Consider the following 18,915-nt stretch of genomic DNA (forward strand, 5'->3'; position numbering starts at 1 on the left):
AAATACAAGGCACCTGTGCCATTCTTGCAAATAAACTAAAGCTTTCATGAAGCATATTTAAGGAAGTTTTATGCTTATTCACCATTATTTATTAATCTAAAATACATACCTGTTGTCAGTAATAAAAAAACAAAGCGTCCAATGTGAACTGATTTCCTCAGGCATAATAGATGTGTGAAACAGAGAAACTCATTAAATACCTACTAGCAGAGTCTTGGATGGAATTAAAATTAAAAAATGTGATGATGAGGTTTACTAACATTGTCACTAACCAACTTACCCATCAAATGCCTGGAGGTCACATTCTTTAAGTACCAAGAGAGCATGTCCTTCATATTCAGTTACTGTGGAAAATAGTATTACTTAATTACCAGAAGATAAGGCAATTTAAAAGGGTTTTTGTAATGTTTTCCCATCTAACAAAAATAACATACAGTAATTAATTTTAGATTATTTTTTAATTGTTAAATGCATTCAAAGTATGAGAGGGTACGTTTTACAATCACACTAGCCAAAAGGCAACACAGATTAAAACTCAGCTGCCATCAGACACAGAGCTATTTAGTGCATTTAAATTCACATTATTAGAGAAGATGTTTGTTATACCAAAAAAAAATTTTTAGCATTAACACAGTTGGTAAACTTCAGGAAAATGTAAGCACATCCTCAGATAAAACTGAATTCTTTCAGTATCAATGAAAAGTAATTGCCTTTGTGTTAGGATATGCAAATTGCTAGATTTAAAATTTAAGGAGTTAAACACAGAAGTATGAAATCAAGCCAAATACCAGTGACAACAGAATATAACACATAGAGGAAGGTGGCACAAGTATGCACCAGAGTTAATAGCCTCTGGAGGAAATGAATCTGTCACTCTACATTGATGTTGCTGTGTTTGCTGATACCCCATATAGTACAGTAAATGCCAGTGAAGACAGGATAAACTGGCATACTACAGATGGCACAAAGCATCATAACTACATTTAGCATTTTCTAGGCCAGCTTTGCCAGAAGAGACAGCCCAGCTGCAGCCACCCATCAAAGATTTTTGCTGACTGACATGACACTTGCAGATGGATTTTTTGTGTAAAAATGTGCATCATTATATGCAAAATTACATTAATCTTTCATGCTTTTCTGTCCCTGGTGCTAGGATAGTTCAAGGCTTTTCTCCAGTATTTCTAAACACTGTTAAAATTATTAGTCTTGGTGTCTAAAGCAATCATTCCGTATCTGTACCTGTTCTAACAGTATTCGTACAGACTATTAAATGCTGCTTACAAGAACTGAAAATACGTCTCTTTTTCTCTATATATTTGTACACACACAAGAATGTGTGTGTATTAGATAGAGTGTACTGATAACCTTTTTTTAAAGAAAACAAAGTCTAAATAAAAATTGTAAATGTCTATCCTTCACACTAAGCACTTCAATATCAACATATAACTTCAAAATCTCCCAAATAGTATTAACAAATTTCTAGTCCTTGGTGGTTTGGAAATTCTTAATTAAAAACCAGAATTGTTTTGGCTGTATCAAAGGCAGGATTTGGCTACAGAAATAGCTGTCACTATAATAGTTTTCAGGAATTATTTACAGAATTTTCTTTCATGCAAAACCTCTTTTGGAAGATGAAAGCACAATATTTAAGCTATCAAGTTTTGCTTTTACTGATGGGAACTATCCTCTCATCATCTGTAGATTGTGAAGAAAGCATCCAATAAATCTGTGGATCATGCAAAAATGCAAAAAGGTTCAAATGTCTTACCATCATTTAACTGTGAAAGAAAATCTTCCCATGAAAACATACAGTTGGTTACCAGGTTACACAACTTTTTTAATTAACATGATGACATTTATAAAGTTATGAATGAGTACAGTCTAATTAAAATGGTATTGTAAATAAGATTTTGTTTTGTAAAATAAAACATACTCAGTGGTTTCCTAATGTAATGTAAGTTACATTTACTATTACAAAATTAATTCACTCAAGGAAGAAGGACCTGAAAATAAGAGTCATGCCTACAGAAAAATCAATACAGGCAGTAAAATTGACTAGAGTTAGCCAGATTGATGAGGACTCCATTCTTTCACATCTACTAGCTTAAATATGTATGAGGACTACTTCCAATAACTCCAAGAAATTTAAAGTCTGATAAGAGAATGATAGAGGTACACAGCATCTATTTTGAAACATTATGACAAAAAGGTAATGAAAAAATGAAAATCTTCCAGGAAAAACTTCATGAGAACATATAGAAGATTGATCAAGTTGAAAACATTGAAAAAAAAAAAATCTAACACAGACATAAAGACATCATGTCTAAAAAGTTTTCTGCAAGCTTGACAACCTCCAGAGAAACATAAAAACCATTCTGTTAGCTGGAAAAAAGCTAGATGTTTGAATATTTGGTCCTGTTCCAAATCAGGGGGGGAAAAAACCCACACAAAACCCCCCAAAACACAAACACAAAAGAATGACACAATGAATTTTGAAAGAAGAGCACTGACAGTGTACCTCATTTGAACAGTCACACATATTCCGAAACATTGGCACACCTTATCTCAGGTAGCCAATAAAAAGCTAAGGGTTGAACCCCTACACAGAGAAGACACAACATATAATTAGCTCAACACTTCCAAACGTGGGAAACTTCCATGTGGCAGGTATAAATACTGGAACTCATGTCATGGACTAATGTCAGTAGGCTTAAAACTATTGATAACAACAGATTAATTGCTGTTGACACTGGTTGAAAAAAAATATTAGTTATTTACTGTATAGTAAGTTTAACCAATGTTAATTGTCCAATTCTAAATCACTCTCTTTCATTGTGATTCTGACCTAAAAATGGGAGTGTGGGGAGGGCTGTTGTTTTTGCCTAAACATCCAGCTTGTAACGTTGTGTAAACAGAAGCAGAAGAGTCAAAACTAGGGAGAGAAGTGAGACAAGCTAGCAGTCTGTTTGGGTTACCTTTATTTTTATTTCCTTGAGCATGTGTAAAATTTTGTAAGATACATATTTTGTAAGATAATGCATTTCTAAAATACTAGCTCCAATTACCACTATTTGGCAGCACTCACAGGCATTCCAAACAAAGAGTGAGCTTTTGTTGAGCTGGATTTCTAGAAGAGTCACCATTTCCCTAACAGCCCTATCCCAGCTGTAGCACTCAAGATTGCCAAACTCTTGAAAGACTGTATAAAGACCAGTTTTTAACTATTGCTCAGCTACACTTAAGGTACTCTTTCGGTTTTAGTTTGCTAATTCCCACTTCCTACTGCACTAAGCACTTCAGAGATTCCTTTAGTCCATGCAACATGAATAACCCTAAAAACCAATAAAACACAATCTACTCTAAAATCTTTGGTTAATTTCACTAAAATTAAGACATCTGTAGTGTGCAAAGTAATTTGGTAAAAAAATTATAATCAAAAAACCTATCACATGTAAAGACAATTGGAGAAAGTAAACGCTATTTCAGAACTCACTCTTACTACGTTTGTTCACCACTATGTAATTTAAAAACTGGCGATGTTTCAGAAAGCAGTAACAGCAAGATGCATACACCAGCTCCAAAAAAACCAAGGCAATTATGGGAGGAAACAAACCTGTTCAATTTACTTGAAATTAGGCATTTAGTTTTATTAGAAGATAGTATTAGGAGGAAGAACTTTTGCTCAGCACCCACCACCCTTTATTTTTTTCTTTTTTTAATACATTTTAAACCGTAGTGAAGTTTTCTCACTTTGCCTGTAGGAGGAGTGTTAGGCAGCTAATAAGCACAATAGTATTGCCGAAATAATCTTATTTTAAGAAAAAGTCAGTGAACATTTATCTGTCTAAACCCAGAAGTTCATTTTCAAAATGTAAAAGAAAAATCATTAAAATAAACTTTAAACTGTTTTTATTCAATTAGGGAAGGTGTTTTGTTTTAATTACTACAAATTACGTTGCTTATAAATTTTATTAATTCATTTTAAAAATAATTATACCTATTTGGCTTATTATTTCAACTTTATTATTCCAGATAACATTACATAGCCAAAAATGTAATCTTACACAGGTTACTGACAATGCTGCATTTAACAGTGTCTAACAAACAAGGTTATGTAAACAGTAAAGACAAAAAAAAAAAAAACCCAAACACTAACCAGTAGTAAGGAATAAATTTTTAAAAGGTAATTTTCCTTACATAGTTGCTTAAAGTCATAGTTTATTTAACAATATGACAGTTATCTCTAACTAAGGTTTGCATGACCAAAAAAGAAGCTTTTTAAAAAAAATTATGATCAAACGAGGATAAGTCAAATTTCTAAAAAGACAGCCTTATTATTAATCTGTTTACACCATCATCTATGCCTTAAAGGCGAAAAATATGTCTGTGAGAATCAAAACTTACAAGGCTGCTGGCATTCCCTTATCAGTTAAGGGAAATTAAGAAATTATCACTACAGACTTCTAACAAAGACAATCTTTTTCACATTTATTCTCAGGCATATTTAATCTTCAATTGATTTTACTTTAAATTGCAGGCTAAGTCCTTTAAAAATACATAGATACAGGCAGTAAAGTTAGCAAGAGAAATCTCATATGCATAAAATCTCATACACTTACTGCTTTATGATATGTTCACGCCTAAATCAGATTTGTTCAGAATTACTTTTGTCCTGCAACCTGAACTGGTTATGATTTCACCAGAATTCTAAGGGCCAACTGTAGGATAAGGCCTCTGCTTTACAATTTAAGCTGGGACTGATTATTTTGCAATCCAATTAGAGTAGACATAGGAAAAACTTTTTGGTGTTAAAATATTCACACTTCACATGGACATTAAATGAATAATCAAAACTTAGCAGAGCATTACAGGTAATTGTAATACTGCGGATAAAAAAAAAAATAAAAATTAATGGGAAATACTAATAACATTTATTTGTAAAAGACACCTGTAAACTAGGGTGGTTTTTGAGACCAAATGTGATGTAACGTAAGTTTTGGTCTCTTCACAGAATGGGGCAAAAGTAATGATCAGATCATTAATACTTCACTGCTTTAAGAAAATTTATAGTTTCCCTGTTCAACTTCTTAAAAACCTCAATCAAATGAAACAGCCAAAGGGCAAATTCAGGATACAAAGCAGAACTCTGGCAGAAATTGGAGCCTTAAAATCCAAATCTGCTATCAGGAATCCGTTGTTGAGCAGAAGACAGCATCACTACAACATTAAAGCTGCACCTCGATGTTCTCCAGAAACCAAGTCACACTCATGTGCCTTGTGAGAACTGGCCTTGTCATCACAGAACTTCATCAATCAGGCTCTCAGGTCACCCCTGAAACTGAGTCACAATCCAGAAATAATGTGCCCTTTGGATAAGCCCCTCTTATGATATCAGGCCAATAAATGTTCTCAGAAGACAAGTAATATTTAAGGACATGTTTGTCAGAATATAGGAACAACTCGTAGCAAGCACTCACAAATCAGTCATTAAATGCTTCTTTCTTGTAATAGAAGGCTTCCTTTAAAAAAAATGCAAAAAAAACCCCACAGTACTAGCATTGATACCTACAGGGGGAAAATACCCAATAAATAACAGAATTATCTAAACATTTTTTAATTAAATAAAAATATATTGCATTGTTTTAACTACAGTTCCAAATGGAGTACTTGCAGGCAAAGCCAGTAAGTATTAACAGGAAATACAAATTGTTTTGCATGACTAGTTTCACAAAGGACTACACTATGTTTTTGAAGCGACTTACGTGTGACATCAGTTTTTATGTCAGCAAGCTTAAAAAGAGGTGCAACTTGTTCAAAATAAACATGAGCGGCTTCTCTTTTGTGGCTGCTTGGATTAACAAACACTTTTAAAGATTTTGGTCTATTCTGAAAGCCTAAAAAGAAAACACAAAGCATTAAGATTACATAGAGCTCAGCTGTTTTTACAACTGAAAATGATTTTTGCTATTAGAACAATTACAGTACTTTAAGAGGATAAGTAAATTATAGTCTATAAAACTAAATTTCTTCTTGGATATGCAGTACCTATCTTGAAAGTACAGTATTGATTACTTTAGCATGTATACACAGAGGAGGGAAGGAGGGAAGGAAGGAGGGAAGGAAGGAAGGAGGGAAGGAGGGAAGGAGGGAAGGAGGGAAGGAGGGAAGGAGGGAAGGAGGGAAGGAGGGAAGGAGGGAAGGAGGGAAGGAGGGAAGGAAGGAAGGAAGGAAGGAAGGAAGGAAGGACCCTGATATAGGAGCAGGTTGAATATGGAGAAGTTATACGATCGAGCAACAACAACAAAGAAACCCAACCAAGCATCAAAATATATCCTTTTTGGAATTTAATATTAAATTCTCCCAGCAGACACTTGACAATAACACCCAACAGAACTGATACTATGATCCAATACTTTTGTTTACTGAGATTGCAAATCAAACAGTGAAAAGAAAATTGCCTAATCGTTAAAGAGGTCCAAAGAAATACATAGTATCATTCAGAAATCTGAGAACTGTTGTTTATTTTATCTTTTCAAAGGTTACATCTAGGTCTTAAAAGTAACAAACTGAGAAACACTGTTGCACAAACAAGTACATGGTCTTGCACATTGATCCCATGAGTGAGTGCAATGGAGAACTGTGACTATAGTGAGGGCTGTAACGGGCCACACACAAGAGGCAAAGTTAGGTGGCTTTGTAGAGTCTTGAGAAGCGAACCTATCTAAACGCTGTCCCTAAGTGTCTTCTGTGGAAGTAGCGAAGACCACTAAGCCAGACAACACAACACAAACAAGAGACACTACACAAAAGATCCCAAATACTATTAAAACATAAACATCATACAAACATTATAATAATTATTATTCAAGACACAACGTAAATCTACTATCTGGTATTATTGCAGTCTTTTAGAAGTAATAAAAATATTAAGACAAAATAATTTCTGTGACTTGATACTCTTAAGGAAACCAATTTTTAAGAACACAGTTGAATTCATTTTTTTTGTTTTCTTTGTTGGTTTTTTAACTGAAACTTAATTCAATAATTATTCTAAACCAGGAACTGTATTTATTGTTACATATATTAGGCTATTGTTGAAAAGTAGATGACAGCTAATACCTAAATCCTAGTGAGATTTTTCAAGAACCAAAAGAATTCACAGGATAGAAGTATTAGAACATTCTCTTTATGACTACTTGAATATCAAATCACTTATTTAGAAAGGCAAGCTAGGTTTTCTATTCATAGAAACAGCAGATCTATAGCACACTACTGATGTGGTTTTGTTTGTGCCAAATGATTGCCAACTGACAAAAAAGGATGATCACGACAAAAATTTGTCATTCCCAGCATGAACTGGACATCTTATAACACAAACAACTAACTTCAATGCAAGAACATGAAATAACTGTCAAAAATGAAATTTTCACACCATTATATGGTGAAACTTCTTTAAAAGTATTTATAAATAATTATAATATTTTAATTTTCTTTAAACGACATCTACATGAATCAATCAATCTCATTTACTACAGCCAGCAACTGATTTCAGTCTGTCAGCCTTTTGGTGTTCTCCTAACTGGTATTCTGTTATTGTTTCCTGTGGCTGCTCCATTTTAAATGAACCAGAAGCCTAAAGCAGGAAGGCCAACTGTTCCTCTAGTACTAACACATGTGCTAATATGCACTAGTTTAAACTTGATCTATCAAGTGAATCAGTGAACCATGAAGGGTGGTGGGTCAATCAGGGTGTTCTGAAAACAAAGGCTCACAGGGCAGCAGAGACGCTACGCTCAGACATACATCTGTGCTGCTTTCAGTTCCTACCTTTAGGAAAAAGGGTTTATGTTACAAAAGTTAAGAGCTTGGAATCATGTCATTATTGCATACATTTATAAATACTTTCTACAACAGTAAGAATATTATACATGAGGAAAACTAACAATATGAGACAAATTTGTTAATGTAGCTATGGAGACACTACTGTTAATATTAACTACCCAAAGTTAATATTTAACATTAATAGTTTAATTAAAACTTCATGCATGAAGTTTCAAACATTCGTATCAAATCCCACTGTGTGAGATACTACAGAATAGATTAAAAAATGCACTCCATGCATTTTTTACTACTTTATAATTTCCTCTTAACCACATTTACTGTCTTCTGATAGTTTACAGAATGTAAGTAGAAGTTTTTCAAAATAAGTGTTAATAAAAATAAGTCTTATCATGCTAAAAAAAATAAATTACTAGATAAGCTGTGAAAATTATGCATTTCCTCTCATTTCTGAGGCTCTCAACCTTTTAAGTAACGCTGGGCATTTGCACACAAGGAGGATTTGGATTTTACGTTGAACAGTTAATTCCACTGACACATATGTCCACTGTACATGCCTATAAGTCCAGTAAAAAAAGATGCAATGTATAAACGGAAAACACTGAAAGTCAGGTGTACAATAGGTCTGACGCAAGATCAACAGCACACTAGAATCTGTCTAAGCTGCCATTTGGGGCTTTCCATGAGCCAGCCCAGAACTAAGGGTTGCATGCCTTAAGATGGCAGTGGTTATTTTCTATCAGTTTAACAATAATGCAACCTACAGATCAGTTTTCCTGAGCACCATATTATTGAGCAAGCTCTCCATATCTAGCTGGCATGCATCTGAACAGCAGCAATGTTATGCTGAAAATCAGAACTTATTTAAAAGTGGGAAGATGGTAGTACATATGTCGTGTTACCCTGTAGTATACATTCAAAAAGACATAATAGCAGCCACTGTAGCTGTTTAAAACTAAAACTGAACAACTATTTTAAGTCTTATTATGTGTGTGATCACTTAAATGATGACAAGCTTCATAAAAAATTATAGCCTAGTTAGAACTTCAATAAATACTCTGAACCAGGAGAGAGTAAGAATGATCAGGAAAAAAAAACAAGCAAGAAACACTCATGTCAGACAAAATGCACAGTAAAAGAGAAACTGTGTACATGGTACTTCAGAAAAAATTAGATCTTCACTATAACAAATCTCCGGACAAAACTCTTGCTCATATCATCACTGATGAATTTCATGTTGTTGTTCCTTAATTAATGTATATGCATAAAAATCTAAAAAACTGTCAAAGAGTAAGGTAAACAAATAGAAATTGCAATTATTTTCAAAGGAGACATGTTTTCATAATATTTAATCATTCTGACAAATGAAAGTGCATGTTTACTGACAGCCATACCCAAACATATATACACTCTACTTTGCTCAATCACCTGCTTTTAATTTGCTCCAGCCTGGAAGCAACACCTTAAAGTAAATAATGCAGCAGTTAAGAAAAATTTACTTTGTGATCAGACAGATTAGAAAAAAGGATATGTACAGCTAAATTTTTACTATTTTTGAAAGATGAAATTTTAACTTTATTCTGCAGTTTGTAAGGAAACCAAATAGGAGCCATTTTGAGTTCATTAACAAAGATGTCACAAGTTCTATTATGAACACAAACTCTGGCAAAAACGATCAAAATTCATCACTGTTCCAAGCAGAGATATATCAATGTGCCTTCTGAAATGTCAGTAACTGAGGAATCAAGAGAGTTAACTGCATTTTATACTTTTAGTCTGGACTTGAATCCATCCCACTAGAATTCCCACCTCTTGCCGATGTTCGGTACATTTTAAAAAAAACCTTTTTGTTTCTTAACTGTAACATTGCTGTATCAAAGCTATTTAAATTACTGATAATGTGTCTTTGCCACATTGAATGCAAAAATGCTGCTGGCTTTTTTTGCCAATTTTCAGGATGGAAAGTCCTGATTATTCCTGAAGTAAAAGAAAAGGAGAAAAATGTACTGATTAGAGATCAAGAAAAATCTGTGCAAGTTTTTAGCTTCTGGAGAAAGACTGAGGCTGAAGGAAGAACTCAAAACAGCAACGCTGCACAGAATGTTTTTTTCAGGTTCAGGTAGCTTCCAATTACAAAGCTATAAAACAGAGACTGCACCTCCAAGTCAAGGCAACCTGAGCAAGAGATACTGCAGCTTTTTTTCTGTGAACATATGGTATTGCTGCTCCTGATGGATGGAGGGTAATCTGGGAACAAAAAAGACATTTGCTCCTTATGCAAATGTCCTTGCCTTTATGGGTAGCCGGAGATCTGCAAGAATCTTGGCACTTCTGCAGATTTAGATATTTCATGATTAAGTCTTTCAAAAAGGGGCAAAGGAAGGCACCTTTTAATACCCATTTTTATTAAGAAAATCCAAAACATATTGTAAGCAAACAGTAAGAATGCCCTGTCAGTAACTCATATCATTTTATTTTCTCTAACAGCTGCTTTTGACAGTCACTTTACTAGAAGTACACTATAAATCGCTATTGAAAGTGTGGCTGCAGATGTGTAAGATTTGATTTCTGGTATCCAGCTCAGTATTAACAATTCAGCTGAAGTTTCAATCGTCTATTTCAAGATGAATTGTTTTTCTCCTGTAGTAAACAAACTCATTTGCTATACATTATAAACAGAGAAACATTTTAGAGCTAAATCAGAAAGTTTGGTTAGTAGGGTTTTTTTGTTGTTGTTGTTTTTTAAATCACAAGTGTATTATATGCTGTGTCTTTTCATTTATGGTATCAGAGTGAAATGCTGGGGGGGGGGGTTTCTCCCCCTAAAATGGTGATTTATTTTTTTTTTAATTTGATACAACATGCATGAAAAAAATGCAACTAACATGGGTTAAACAAAGCACCCTGAAACTGGAATTAGCTCAGGCAAATACAGAAAGATATTTTTAAAATAAAGAATTGACTCTCAATACATTCTGTATCAAACTATACAATGAGAGTCTTACAGAATCTCAAGAGCACTTCCACCTGTGAATTTGTGAAGAGGAAAGGCTCTCCAATTAGTGTCTTAAAGAATCTGCAGGTCTCATGTGGGACCTCCTTAACAGTCACTGGGAAGTCTCTGATGAGAGCCCAGGACTGCAACAACTGTGGTACCATCAGATATACTGCAATTCTAAGTGAAAACATCAATAATATATTTTGTTTCTTTAAAAACAGATTTTCCAGAATACAGTAAGATATTATTTCCAGAATACAGTAAGATATTATTTTCAGTAGCTTCCAAAGCACTTCCAAAAAACAGTATAATTCCATTTCAGTTTTACAAATGCATTAGCCAATTATTATAATTTCCCCAAATTTTATACTTCACTGTGAAAACTTCTGTAGTAAACACTTCCCAGCAATAATATTCATATCTGTGTCTTAATTTCCACAGGTAAAATATTTTTCTAAGCCTCACCCAACCCTGTGTATTGACAAAAGAAACAAGTCTGATAATTACATCAACCCAAATTAAGTGCTTACCATTCAAAATTTCTTTTAGATGTCTAAACCATAAATGACAATGATCTTCACTTAAGTTATTAAAATGGATAGCACAGTCTGTTAGCTTATTTGCTTCTTTATTCAAGCATTTAAAAACCGTGATACCCAACAAAGTACCACCTTTTTTCTGCCCTGCAAAACGACGACGTTTCAATTTTACAGAAAATACATCTTTGATTTCGATGATCTCCTCTTGGGCCTGTGAAACCATACTGGAATCACCTGCAGGGGAGAAAAAAGAAAAAAAATAAAAAGGAGAATTAGCAATACAATCAAGAGTAATACCTAAAAAAAAATATTGTTCTGGATTCATCTCTATCTTTCCTTGTTGCCTCTGCTCATGCCTATATAGAAACTTATTGTATAGAATTTGTCTCAATCACTGCTGTTGTATTTTACCAACTTCCTGTTATTTAGGTTAGATACCCAGCTATACAAATAACATTATTTCAAAGAGGTTAGTTAATACCTCTTTTGATACACACACACAAAAAAAAAATAAAAATCACAGTCTCCAAGAACAGTGAACCATTTTTTTCTTTTTGTATTTGCATTCAAAAAGAAAATTCTTAATTGTATTCTTCTAAATCATAGCAATCATAGCAGCTGTATTCTCCTAAATCATAAACCAGAAAGCGTGCTATGACACAAGCTGACTATATGCTCAAGGTATTTTTTCATTCGATATGTAAAAGAAAAGCCATTTCTTAAGTTCTTGTGAAAGTCCAAGACCTTGTCTCCCAGGTGAGAGCTGTGTTAGACTGAAACACTAAGTGAAGAGGGTTTTTATCTCAGGGCTGTAACATACATGGACACTGTGGCTGCAGACACTACCAATTCAGTGACACTAGTTCCACAAATGCCTTTTGGAGATGTACTGATGGAACTACTGTGGCACAAGCTTCTCCTCTGCTCCCTTGAGCTCTAAAACCCAATTCCTCAAAATCAAAGTGAAATGCACAGACTGAAGGAAAAATGTCACCATTCCTGTAGCTGTTAGATATTCGGCACAAAATGTTTCCATGCTTTCTTTTTAATTACAGCAGATCAAATATCCTAGATGAGTAAAGGTCCCTTTTCAGCCCATGCAAGAAAAGGGTGAAACCAGGAATCTTTTCCAAATCTAGCAACAGTTCAGTCTAGTGGCTTCTCAGTAGGCAAACCCATAACAGATTCTGTCTGACGAGCATTTTTTATGTTTGCTGCATGCTGTTCTGAAGTGCCAGGAAGAAGCTGCAAAAGACTATTTTACCTGTCTTCCTGGGAAAAATGGACAGCACTGCAACAGTCAGACTGCAAAATCAAGCATTACCCACTTCATTAAATCACATGAAGCTGAGGGCTTCAGAAAGCCATACTTTTTCTGAGCAGAAAAAAACCAGCATACATCAACTCTTGTAACAGTTTGAACGCTGGCATTTCTCATTTTTGTTTCTTTAACCAGGCTATGCAGAGGTCATATTTCTATCCAGAAATTCTGGAAGACTAGACCTCAGCAATGCCAACACAGACAAAGTCAGTATTACCTCTCCTGACAATTCCCAACTAACCCATTTTTTCCTGTTCCACAACAAATAACCTACTGCAGAGAGAAATATGATCTTATTACACTTCCCACATATTTTTTCAACTTGTTAAATTTTACCATCTGAATTTGTCCATATGTCAGCTACTAAAGCATAAAGTTGGACCAAAATAATTCCATTCTTAGCAGGAATACTGTAACAAGTTAATGTTTGTGTGCACTGAGATAGTAACAACAGATTGTAGTGCAGATTTTCAGAAGCAGCAAATAAACAGGAGGAAATTTACCAAACAATAGAGAACAAAACAAAGTTTAAAGTCCTGTAATGATTGCAGTAAAAGTAGTTTCTATAAGATCAACTGAAAGAAACCAGGGGACTAAGGGAAAAAGAAAATGGTATCATTCCATTTGAACTATGATTTTGCATACATTCAAAGGATGACTGGACATTGTACAGATAAACTTAATAGTAACATCACCAAATCTGAGATCTTGATTTTGTCTTTAAACTTTGTGTTGCTCTTCTTAAACATCTGGGGGTAAATGCTAATGTTATGCGCATGCATCACAACAAATTACAAACATCAGCTTACATCCTGCACAAATCAAGAAAAATTAAGGCCTCTTAAAATGTTTTTTATTCCCCCACTAGCTTTCATAGAACAGCATTTAGTCATGAGCCAGGTAAAGCTTATCTTGTCCATTCTTTTCATGCTGTTATTTCTGCCAGATTTTTTCTTGCTTTTACATCCTCCTCTTACTCCATATTGGTCAAATTCTTGTGTTGCCCAGATGCGTGTCAAAACTTTGGAAAGCAATGCATTCTTCCTAAGTAGCACTACAGTTTCAAAAGTAGCATTTTACTCTAGTTGTTCTACTGGAACACATGTCCAGATACAGCTTGGAGAAGCATATAAATTGTACGAGTAGTGAACAGTATAAAAATATCATCCTCAAGTTTCACATTTCAGAGGTAATATTTAAATAGCTAGTAGGATTAGGACAGGCAATTTCTATTAAAGTTGAAAAGAAATCTGCATAAAATTCCCTAGGCATATTCCAAAATGTTCACCTTCTATTTTGACTTGAAAATAGAAAACAAAAATGCAGTAAAATTTTATAAAATAATTTAGATAAAGAAAGTCATGGGCTAAATTTATAAAATATTTCTAGTATGTGATAACAAGCAAGTTTACTTTAAAAATTAAGTATATGTTGGATTAGGCACTTTTTAAAATTTTTAAAACCTATTGGTTCATTAGTGTCATATTGGTTATTTCTAGCTGTTTCAGGACATAAACTGTCCTCTCACATTACTTAGAAAGATATTTGGTACCATCTGTTCTTGCAAGAGATTTAAGTATACATCTATTAGATATCATGCTATTTATTTAATTCAGTACCCACTTCCCATTGTTGTATCTTCTGAAAAAAAAGTCAATTTAATTACAAGGAATAAAGATAATCTCTTCTACCAGGCTGCTCTGTCATCATGAAAGCAGAGAGGGAACCTGTATAATGTAGGTTACAGGCATTAGGAATAGTAAAACTAACTGCACTTAACATTTAACGAAGATCTAACAAAAACAGAATACATGGCACTTAAAAAAAAAATTACTATAAGCCAAGGGCTTGTCTAAATCAATTTCAGCACATCTGTCTGATGTAGAGCGTAAACAGGATTAGAGCTGGATTTATCTGCTTGACGCTAATTGTACTCACAGTTACTGCACATGTCCACTTCCCCCCCTCCCCTTTAATACAGTATGAAAAAAAAGCCTGCCTGGATATATGAATTTCTAGGAAGTTTTATGCCCCTATTTATCCTCTCACTGATTTCAAGCAATGAGACTATCCTACATTTTTCCTATTTACAGTAGTTTAATCTCATTTCATAAAAAAATATATCTAAATACACCACACTGAACTGAATCAAAAGGTGAGACTAACACTCAAATACAAGGTAATTGAAAATAGCAAACCAAATTTTAATTAGTTAAGAGTGTTAAGCCAGGCTTTACACAAATAGATTATCTCATGTTTACAGTAAAAATGATGAAAACATACACAAAGAAAAAAGCAATACTACTGAAAAATAGAACAGTTTGTAAGGAGGAGAAGCGTGTTATTAAAATACTGACACCAACACTTCAACAACAAAACACTTATTGGACTGTTTTCCTACCACAAAGGCCCAATGTCTAGAAGGGGCATTTGAGGACTTAATTTCCATAACAAATAAGTGGAGTACATGGAAAGTGGTGAAAAATACACATGAAATGTGACTGTATAATTCAAGTAGGAGAATTGGACACAACTGAAGATGTGTTTGTTGGTCACAAATTCTTCCTATTACCTTTGCCAAGACACTTTCCTCCACTTATCTATATTTAATAGTTAAGTCTCTTACTCATTTTAGTTTCTCTGTCCCATTATGCATGCAAAGTTTATTTAATTAGTATTTGTTTGCTATAGCCAAGTACAGTGTAACATAGTAGAAATAATTGAATATAAAAATATTCAAGACTATACCAAAGAAAATACAGTGATCAACAGTAGTTATTATAGAGCTGAATACAGATAAACTTACACCTTATGAATGCTATTTTCAAAATAACCATTTAGGAAATACAATAAAATATAACCGTACTGATATATAGCCAAACAGGAAATAAATAGAACACAAAATTAGTTTTGACAATAAATCTACAAAAGCAGGCTTAGGAATATTCAAAATTAATATGATAATGCCTAATGCATGTAAAACAGCAACTACTAACTCACTAACTATTAAGCACATTTTTCTCAAAGTAAAATAATAGCATGCAACTGATTCATAAAACATCTACAGTTTTTAGCTACAACTTTGATTAAGGACTGGCAATGACAAATGTAAGTATGATCATTCTTGCCAGAAGAGCTGAAAATCACTGTAGCTCATCAGGCTATTTAACACTAAATTAAAGACCCTCAACACGAGGCAGGAAGTTTTTTTCAGAACATCTGAATTTTCAAGGGTTTTTTTCATTTCAAAAAGACAGGTCATTCAACACCTTTGACAAAATTTGATGCTATGCCTCTTGCTCTCATCTGCAAGCAGAGAAAACAAAATTGTACTCTCTGCTTACAAAGACAATCAAACAATAAGGTGAGGAGAAGGTGGTACAGAAAGGGCCAGGTTGTAGAGAGGCTGGTTTTCTCTGAAAATTGCTTTTACCCTACTCTAGTCCCTTTACATGGTGTTTGTTGTAAGGGAAGCATAATACAACAAAGGCTTTACTCTAGAAAAATGTTTCTGTGTAATGACTTTCTTGGGAGCAGCAAGGAGTTCAGAAAGTACTATGAAGTATGCAGCTCAGTTTCTCCAGACTTAGAGAATAAAAGCAGGGTGCATCTACTAACTTCAGCTTTTAACAGCAGCTATTCGCTTGCCATAACAGCTGTATTCCTTCAGGGCAGAAAAATTGAGTTTAAAAACATCTGTGAGGAATACAACCAATAATTTTCTTCTCCTTATCTAGAGAATCTGAGGGTGAAGGGATGTGTTTTGCCAAACCAATGCAATACCTTGCCGCTAATCCCTCTTTCAATACCTCACATTCCTGACACAACTGTAACCCAGCCCTTTTCCTTCTGTCTAGCACTTGGCAAAGCCAAGCTGAGTCAATTCAGCTCCCTAAAGTAGCATATATTTTCCATTTCGGCTTTATTTTTTGTGCTGGCATAGTCTTCTGACAAGTTGTTTAGTAGTTCAACACAAGTCCTACAAAACCAAAGATGCTTTAAACTGATAAGAAAATACACAGCAGGGAAGTAAGGAAGGACTGGAAATGTTTTCCTTCATCAGGGAAGTCAGCATGGTTTGAGCCAATCTGCTGTATATTTTCATTTCCAATTGCTGACTCCCCAAAGATCACACAAACACAGATCAACAAGAACAGGGAAAGATGCATAATGGTTTTTCTTAATTTTTAAAACTCTTATTTGCATCTTAACAATTAAAAAATCATAAGTGTCAGAATAAAACTTCATTTTATAAACATATATTGGCACATTAGGTTAGTTTTGCTGGATAGGAAGTTACACACTATTTAATACAGCATTAAAAAGCATTATTCAGTATACTGGCTCAGAAAAGTCTTCTTATTTTAAAGTACTATCTCTAAATGCAATATTATTATAAAGAATAATGTATATACTAGAACAATATTATTCTTGAGCAAATCTGTACCTCAGGCTCTCATTTTTTCAACTCAAACTCAGAAAAAAAAAACACCCAGTAATTTTACAGTGTAAATCCCAGCTCATGGGATAAAGCCTTATACTAGATAGCAGAAATTGCATTATTGTATTTCTTTGTTTAGGAATTGTTACAAATATTTTTTTAAATTTCAAAATGTGATAGATGTGACAATATAAACTGGCTTTAATGCTCTTGCAGTAGTTTCAAAGCAATATATAAGAAGTGGAAAATTTTTCCATTTTTTGCTCAGAATATTTCTTGACAATTTTACTATATTCATAGCATAAGTAAACACAGCTGATTCCAATCCCTGTTCTCCCCAATACCTTTTGAAAACTAATACTGATTCTTCTGAACATTCTCATCAAATCAGTGATGGGCCTTGGGCCCAGCATCATATCATCACAGTAGGTGAAGGAAGAGCAGCTTCAGAAGATATTTGCTGTAGTCCTTGAAGTCCTGAGTTGGACCATGCTTAAGGACTTAAAATTTGGGTAAGTTTGACTATATCTTTAAAAGATAGCAATAGGAAAACTTCTGACAAACTGTCTATTTCTAGCTGAACCAAAATGAAAGCTGATGCTGGAAACTGGCAGAGCAAACATGAGAAAAGATCAGTTAATCCCATAGCATATGGGCAGAGTTTGGTACAGTTCAGAGGTCATTTTTGCTGGAGCCAGCTCCCTCTAGAGAGGAGCCAGATCTGGAGACTTCACCACTGAGCATGACCAGATCTCAACAGCTACTCTTGCAGCCAGCATCCTGGATTTCTGTGATGCCCAGAAAACAATACACAAGGCTCATCTTCTAACGAGGCTTTTTAGACACCTATCCATCAAGTTTCATTAATGCTTTTGTTCCATTTTTGTTTTAAAGCAGTGAAGTAACTTGCTTTTAATCACAAGCTAACACTAGAATTTTGTCAGAAAAATATATCCAAACTGATAGTTTGAAAAAAACCCAAATCACTTCTTGAATAATTACTTGTATGGAAAAGTGTGATTAAAACTTAGCACAAGGTGTAACACTGTTCCAAACAAGAAGCATCTCCTTAAGAGTTTCCCCTTCATTGTCCAACAAAGTTTTTGAGCGAGATGATGAACTTAACCCCCCTAACAAGATTATCTACTGAAAATAAAGCTGTGCAGAACAACACTAGCTGAAAGGAAGAAAGGCAGAGAGAAACTCATTCTGAACCTGAAGCATTCAAGAGGATGTATGCAGCAAAGGCTTTGCTTTTCAATAGTTACATTTCCTCATTAACACCACACCAAGAAAGAGGCCACTGAAAATAACTCATTATAGAAAACTCTACATTTTCTGTTAAGATCATGGCCCACAGCCTGCCTAGTTTCATAATGCAATTGGAAAAACATTCTTATTAGTATTATACATTATTATACCAAACCTTATTATTAAGTGCCTGTATCTAACAAACTTCAGAGTAACAACATGGCAACAAACATCAATGATTTTCATCAACTTCTAAAATCTCAGCAAAAGCAAGCATCAGATTAAATTATTATTCTTGCACAGAGCAACAATACAACCATCATATAACGGAATTTATTAAAAAAAAAAAAAAAAAGATTTCTGGAATAAAGCAGAAGACTGGGATCTAATGGCTTATATGATTTAATACAATGGGTTAGCAGAGCTGAAAGATACTAAAGAATCTCCAAAGAGGAAACATGAGCTTAATTTTAGATTCCTTTGAAAAAAGTTCACATATACACTGTTTTGTACCTAGTACTTTATG

At 34.1% G+C, this 18,915-nt stretch overlaps 1 protein-coding gene across 1 annotated transcript in view; it reads right to left on the reverse strand.

Moving 5' to 3' along the window:
• Window positions 1–18,915, reverse strand: part of CERKL (ceramide kinase-like) — a 61,031-nt gene that overhangs the window by 15,439 nt on the left and 26,677 nt on the right. The window contains exons 2-4 of the mRNA XM_009996327.1: window positions 11,368–11,673; window positions 5,763–5,894; window positions 281–344 (exon numbers count right to left, since the gene is read on the reverse strand). Coding sequence (XP_009994629.1) covers window positions 281–344; window positions 5,763–5,894; window positions 11,368–11,673 — 502 coding nt within the window. The remainder of the gene's footprint in view (window positions 1–280; window positions 345–5,762; window positions 5,895–11,367; window positions 11,674–18,915) is intronic.

This window comes from Chaetura pelagica, unplaced genomic scaffold, assembly GCF_000747805.2.
Source record: "Chaetura pelagica isolate M959 unplaced genomic scaffold, ChaPel_1.0 scaffold3, whole genome shotgun sequence".
NCBI classification, from domain to species: domain Eukaryota; kingdom Metazoa; phylum Chordata; class Aves; order Apodiformes; family Apodidae; genus Chaetura; species Chaetura pelagica.